Source organism: Sphaeramia orbicularis, chromosome 16, assembly GCF_902148855.1.
Source record: "Sphaeramia orbicularis chromosome 16, fSphaOr1.1, whole genome shotgun sequence".
NCBI lineage: Eukaryota > Metazoa > Chordata > Actinopteri > Kurtiformes > Apogonidae > Sphaeramia > Sphaeramia orbicularis.
The window spans coordinates 39214867-39222466 of NC_043972.1; the positions used below are offsets into that span (position 1 = coordinate 39214867).

At 36.7% G+C, this 7600-nt stretch overlaps 1 protein-coding gene across 1 annotated transcript; it reads left to right on the forward strand.

Annotated features, from left to right (window-relative positions):
* Positions 1-234: 234 nt before the first annotated feature.
* LOC115435740 (acid sphingomyelinase-like phosphodiesterase 3b) lies at positions 235-6325 on the forward strand. Its single transcript, XM_030158342.1, is given in 11 exon segments — positions 235-383; positions 386-515; positions 1928-2025; positions 2805-2948; positions 3081-3250; positions 3610-3644; positions 3646-3788; positions 5471-5604; positions 5754-5808; positions 5811-6038; positions 6041-6325. Coding segments are annotated over 11 exon segments (1338 nt in total). The 5' UTR covers positions 235-259; the 3' UTR covers positions 6118-6325.
* The last annotated feature ends 1275 nt before the right edge of the window (positions 6326-7600 follow it).

Consider the following 7600-nt stretch of genomic DNA (forward strand, 5'->3'; position numbering starts at 1 on the left):
ACGTGTCACCAATAACTGAATGTTATCTTATCTTGCTTTTCCTTTAAATGCCCCCTGTAAGTTAACTTGTCTGGATGAAAACAGGAAAGCCGACATTTGCGGCTGGACATCCGGCAGTTCGCTTCAAATCATGAGCATGTCAGTAGTGAAACTCCTTATAATATGTGTGGTTTTCAAGGAGACCTTTCCCTGTCAGGTAAGAAAAAAATACACATAATGTGCAGTAATATTATTTTATCAGCGATTTAAGTCAAAGCGTATGGGCAGATTCATATGCGTAATTACGCACGGCTGTCACGCAGGAAACTTTTGGCACCTTACGGATATGCACTGGGACCCAACATACAAACTAGATGATAACCCTGGACTCGTGTGTGAATCAAGTGGAATCGACCCGCAGGCAATGCAGGAGAATTTGGAGATTATGCTTGTGACTCACCATGGCACCTCATCAACTCCTCTATTTACGCCATGAAGGATATTCTACCAGATCCGGACTTCATTGTCTGGACAGGGTGTGTATCTACTCTGAGCTGACATATAATAAGTTAATTTCTCCTTAAATAATCATAACTTGTCATCTTACATTCCATACCTGCTTCATAGTCCTCAAACAATTGACCAGTGATAGTGTTTTTCTTAAATCACTGCATTTAATCATGACAGATGTTTCCAAAAGTAGTGGTAAATATAAACTCAGGACAAATCTGAGGTTCTTCTACTTTATTTGAGTACATTTTCTGCTATATTGCTTGGGAAGAGGTCATCACAGGGTAGTGTAGGAGGACAGTACCTGGGATTCCTGATATACACTGCATATGGATTCACCAAATGAATATTTTTGCACTATTTATGATTATGTCATGCAGCATAACTAATGACATAATAAAACTGGTGTTCAAACCAAACCAAACCAAACCATGTAGCTATTAACCCATAAAGACCCAGTGCTACTTTTGTGGCAGTTCCCAAATGAAATTCTATTTTTGACCTTTCTTAACTGATTTATAACCATTTATTCAAATATTATGCTCTATATTTTGCATTTTTAAGTATGAATCAGGTATTTTCCTATATCTATTTTACTGATTATGTAGATGTTCATAAAAGCTCAGATTAAAGTTAGGGTTATTACATCAAAAACAGAGGAAACTGAAGAAAACACGGCTTTTTTTTGTAAAATCTGTATATAACTGAACATAAACCAAGTGTCTTCATTCACTGTCATTTATCAAACTTCATGGGTTTTACTGGTGAATCAACATTGTAGAAAATGAAGGTATTTCCATGGCAACTATGGAGCCTTGAATGTGCAAATGGGTCATATCTGATGACCATGAAAAGATGATTAACAGCATTTTACACCAATTTTTGCATGTATTTATAGGATTAGGGATCAACAAGTATTAAACATTTTAAATCAGTGGATGCTTTCGGTCGTCAGTGGTTGTTTGGGTCTTTATGGGTTAAAAAGTCAAATTACCAATAGCAAAATGGAAAATATATCAATACAAGTATAAGATCTGCACTGTAAGAAATTACAATATTGCCTATAAGATATAGTGAAGCAGAAAAATAACACACTAATTGAATCACATTTGGACAGCTTTGAGAAGCTTGTGGACATTGTGCCATTGGATAAGGCTCTGCTGAGCTCAAAGAAAGTTTTAGAGACACATTGATTTAACAGGTTAGTGATGCTGCAAATATATGGCCATCACACATTACTTTAGATCAAATCTCAACAGTGTAGAAAGTCTACGGCAGTAAAATACACATTTTTCATCTGACTAGTTTGGGTTTTCAGTACTTTTTGCTGATGATTTTAGCGAGATACTTTTACTTGAGTGATGTTTGAATGCAGAACCTTTACTTAGTGCAGTTTTTTCCAAGCAAATTTAAACAACATATCTTTTTGTCTTTTCAGAGATGACACACCACATGTACCTAATGAGAAGCTAAGTGAAGAGGCAGTGCTCAGTATTATCGGCAACCTCACCCAAATCATAAAGCAAGTTTTTCCGGGTATGTGTCAAGAGAGACGTCATTAAAAGGGAGGTGCATCACAGTTATACATGATTAAATGTTTTGATATCAGTTAACTTTTTTATAGAATAGAATAGAATAGAATAGAATACAGGGTGGGGAAGCAAAATTTACAATGAACATTTAGTTGTTTTTTCTCAGCAGGCACTATGTCAGTTGTTTTGAAACCAAACATATATTGATGTCATAATCATACCTAACACTATTATCCATACCTTTTCAGAAACTTTTGCCCATATGAGTAATCAGAAAAGCAAACGTCAAAGAGTGTGTGATTTGCTGAATGCACTCGTCACACCAAAGGAGATTTCAAAAATAGTTGGAGTGTCCATAAAGACTGTTTATAATGTAAAGAAGAGAATGACTATGAGCAAAACTATTACGAGAAAGTCTGGAAGATACTATTAAAGAAGAATGGGAGAAGTTGTCACCCAAATATTTGAGAAACACTTGCGCAAGTTTCAGGAAGCGTGTGAAGGCAGTTATTGAGAAAGAAGGGGAACATAGAATAAAAACATTTTCTATGATGTAAATTTTCTTGTGGCAAATAAATTTTCATGACTTTCAATAAACTAATTGGTCATACACTGTCTTTCAATCCCTGCCTCAAATATTGTAAATTTTGCTTCCCCACCCTGTAGAATTCCCTTTATCGTCATTATACTGAATGTACGACGACACTGGAGAGCTTCTCCTTTTTCAGTGCAAACACAGTTATATACGTTTATGATGACTATGATCATTTATTACTTTCATAGATACTAAAGTGTACTCAGCTCTGGGCAACCATGATTACCATCCAAAGAGCCAACTTCCACCAGTCCCCAACGACATCTATTACAAAGTAGCTGACATGTGGCAGAGCTGGATGGATCCGGCGTCCCGAAATACCTTTATACGAGGTAGAGACATCATCTTCTGATACCTTTAATTTCTCTGTCAAGGCATGAAATGCACAGTAGGCTCACACTATGAGTTATATAAATGTATAAAGCTGTGTTTCATGCGTATTTTCCACTGTTTTGTTTATACAGGTGGATATTACACGGAAAAGCTCCTGAATCGAGCAGGTTACAGGATGCTCGTCCTCAACACTAATCTCTACTATGACCAGAACAAGGTGACCCTGGGCATGGAAGATCCAGCGGAGCAGTTTGGTTGGGCGGACCAGGTCCTCACAGAGGCGGCCACAAACAAAGAGAAGGCAAAATAGATTTTTTTTTTTACTGTGTATCTTGCTGCAGGAGATGATAGTCTGAGGTTGTGTTTCAGGGCCTTCCTGTACATTTATTTGCTGTTTTTTCTAAATCCCTCTTACTGAGAAACAGGACACAAGAATAACATTCAGTGCACCACAAATACCTCATCCCCATTTTAACCTATATTTATCAGTAAACACATGCTCTCAGATCATTTTCACATCTTGTTTGACCACATTGTTTCTTCTGGTTATCTCTAACTAGATTGTGAGACAGTACCGTCATCTAAACCCAAGTCTAATTTAACTCCTGCTATACATAGAAATGAATGTGAACAGCAGATATCACACTGGTTTGTCTGCAGGTGTACATCATTGGCCACGTTCCTCCTGGTTTCTTTGAAAAAAAGAAGTAAGCTGTGGTTCGACCCTGTGTTCAATGACAAGTTTATACAGTTAATTCAGAAGCATCACCAAGTCATTCTCGGACAGTTCTTTGGTCACCATCATACTGACAGCTTCCGAATGTTCTACAGCTCAGACGGTAAGATTCCATTTAAGTGATAACACAACTAAACACATTCTGATAGGTCATCAAATAGTTTTCTTTGCACGTTTTGTCTTAATTGTGAAGTGCAGTGTATCTCAAACCCCCATAAACAGGTAATTATTCCACGTCCTTTCTGTATCTAGAGGTAGCGATAAACAGTTCATTACATCAAGACTGTTTTCAGCTGTAGATGGAATAGTTAAAAAAAAAAAAAAAGATGAGTCCTTTGTGTATCCACTGTTTCATGGCACACATGACAAACAAGATAAAACACAAATGATTGAAACAAAAATCATGAAAAAACATAAAGACAAATACAATAAAAAGACATAAGGCAAACACATTTTAAACAAGTGGTGCCAGACACAACAAACCCCGCCCCTCGCACATATTGTAGTTTATTTTGGCATTGATCCAGCTGATATCACCATGTCTATGCATGTGCTGATGTCAGCATATCAATTGCCTCTATATACGTGCCAAGTGTGAAGTAAATTGAAACAAAATTGATGTTTTTATAGACATTTGAAATATAGCTCATTATAAGTAAATAGGAGAAGAAAAACGATTTTAAAAAATCAGAAAAAATTTAAACTTTGACCTACTTTTCCTCAAAATGTAAAGACATCTATTCTGGGTCACTGGCAATCTATAAACCAAATTTGGTATGAAATCAACCAATAGTTTTTTTGCTAGAGTGTTAACAAACAAAGAAACAAACTGAACCAAAAACAATACCCCTTGCCTCCCCTTCGGGGGGCTGGGTAATTATGTAACAAGACAAAAAAATGATAAAACAAGTGCCAATATCTAAGATGAAAATGAGGAAAAGTCACAAGACAAAATAAAGAAAGTAACAAGATTCAACTACATAAAAACTATATTCTCACGTGTATTTTGTGAGTGAGTCCCTATTTATGTTTTTCAACCCACAAAGACCCAAACCTCCACCGTCGACCTAAACCATCTACTGATCTAAACTGTTTAATACCTGTTGATCCACTAATCCTATCAATACATGTAATAATTGGTGTAAAATTCAGTTTGTCACCTTTCATGGTCATCAGATATGACCCATTTGGACGTTCAGAGGCTCCGTAGTGAATGGAAACACTGTCATCTTCTACAACATGGATTCACCGTAAAACCCACGGAGTTGGATCAATGACAGTGAATGGAGACACTGGGTTTATGTTCAGTTGATGATAAATTTGACTGAAAAAGTCACTTTTTTAAAAAAAAATTCTGTTTTTGACATAAACACCCTCAACGTTAATCTGAGCTTTTATGACATCTACATGATTAGTAAATTAAACATATAAAAATATTTGATTTACATTGAAAATTCACAAAATACAGAAGTAATATAATAATAAATGGTGATAAATCGCTTAAGAAAAGTAAAATAGAGAGAAAAATTCATTTGGAAACTGACATAAAAGTAGTGCTGGGTCTTTATGGGTCAATCTAATGTTGTGCTAATGTTGTGTGACGAGAATTTTTCTTCAAGACACAAACAATGTAAAATACAAATTCATGTGTCTACTTTTTTTCTTTTATACTTGCAGTACATTTCAGAGCCTGTACTTTAAGAATGTGAATCAGTCCTTCCACTTTTCCCACAGTATTGTTTCAATGTTACAGTGCATAGACTTCTCCAACCTCTACATCTACAGGCTCTCCTATTGGTACAATGTTCCTCAGTCCTAGCGTCACCCCGTGGAAAACAACGCTGCCTGGAGTTGTGGATGGAGCCAATAACCCTGGGATCCGCGTCTTCGAGTATGACACTCAAACACTCCTGGTCAAAGTAAGTTGAGATTATTTGGACACTGCGCATGGTAATCAAATACTCTGATGTTATTCCTGATATCCACAATCTCTATTAAGAGTACAACCTTTTAAAAAACACTATTTGTTCCAGTTTCTGTTTTGATTAACTACTTGAATCTAATACAGGATGTGGTGACCTACTATCTCAACCTGACTCGTGCTAACGCAGCCCGTGGACAGTGGAGAAGGAGTACCGTCTCACAGAAAGCTTCAGAGTACCAGACGCCTCCCCAGCCTCTATGCACCACATTCTGGACCGCGTAGCTAACGACAACTGCTACTTACAGAAGTACTACGAGTTCAACTCTGTCAGCTATGACCTAACAGAGTGTAACAAAGACTGCCGTGTTGACCACGTATGTGCAGCTAGAGAGGTTGACTTCTACAGGTATGAGCACTGTCTGGAAAAGAAGTAGCAATTTGCATTTATGGTGGGTTGCTACCGGTGCTCACTGTGGCTCTAAGTCTGCTACTGGCCAATCAATATTAATGTGCACATCACTAATATTTTCATATTTAAACATCTGTGTGAATTCACATGAAGTGATGCCTCTGCAGAGTTTGATTCTCTATTCATGTAAAACCTAAGTTCAAGGTGTGTGCTTAAGCCAGTGGTTCCCAACCTATTTTGGCTCGTGACCCCATTTTAACATCACAAATTTCTGGCGACCCCAGATATTCAAAACAGAGACATTTTTTTGCAAAACTTAATTTGTTTTTGATCATGTTACAAATAAACGTTAATTTTAGATGACATTTAGACTATATAATGTATATTATTATGGACAGAGGCAGTAAAGCCAGGTGTAGATTACTGCACAAAGTGAGGATTTTATTTTCCTTGGTCAGGATATGTACAGTCAGTCCAGCTTGGATTTACAAGGCTGACAATTAATACTGAACAAACAAGAAACTCAAACTATGAATTATGAAAGAGCTGCAGCATCTGAAACTGACCGCAATGAACATTTGAAAGATAAACAGTACCACAGTGCTTCAGTTTCAGCTTCAGTTTGTCATGTCTTTTATGGAGTGTGATTGTCTCTCTAAACTCACCATACATTTTTTATTCGTAAGATTTTATTTTATCAATTACTAGAAATTCAGGTGACCCCATTGAATTCGGGCGACCCATGTGGGGTCCCGACCCCAAGGTTGAAAAACACTGGCTTAAGCAGTCCTGATCTAATATGATCTTAGTGCAATGGAAGTCTTATCCTGTCATTGCTCATATAGTGAAAACAGACATTTTGGAGAGTCCGAAAAATGATGTGCCAACACTTTAACTTTTGTAATAAACACTAAAATTGTTTCCCTATTATGAATTGTTTACTTTTTTCTGTAAAAAACTTATCAAGTTAATTTATTTTAATACAGATCATGTCTAGGATGGGGGGGGATAAATAGTGAAAGCTTCAAGGAATCTTTGGATAAAATGTAACGTAGCAAAACTGATAGTCATTTTTTAAATGACAATAATAAACAATTCACATCCCTAGAAGTGTTTCCAAAGTTAAGAGTATGTGTGATCATTAATGGAATTGTGCAGTAAATACAGAGGGAAGAATGAAACAACCTTTGGCTTCACTGCTCTTTGTTGTGGTCTCTTGACTGTGGTTATTGGTTATGGTTTTTCCCCGCCAATTGACAAACTATGTAGGTCGCTGAGGCTCAAGAGGCTAAAGTGCTTATCATATAATTGGTGGGCGGAGTTAATGTTGCTTCCCCCAAAGCTATGGAACTGCCTTATTGTACTATGTCTAAGGTCCGTCTTACATGTGTCAGTTTAATTTACAGAATTAATCCATACACGTTCAATGTCAGAATCAACACAGCAACTAATCAGTTTATCAAAATCAATTGCACTTGTACTAGCTATCTACTAATAATCATACAGATACAGCTGCTTTATCTGAGTTCTAAAATGATTATGTTATCCCATATTGCTGTAAAAGCAATTTGGAGTGGGGGTG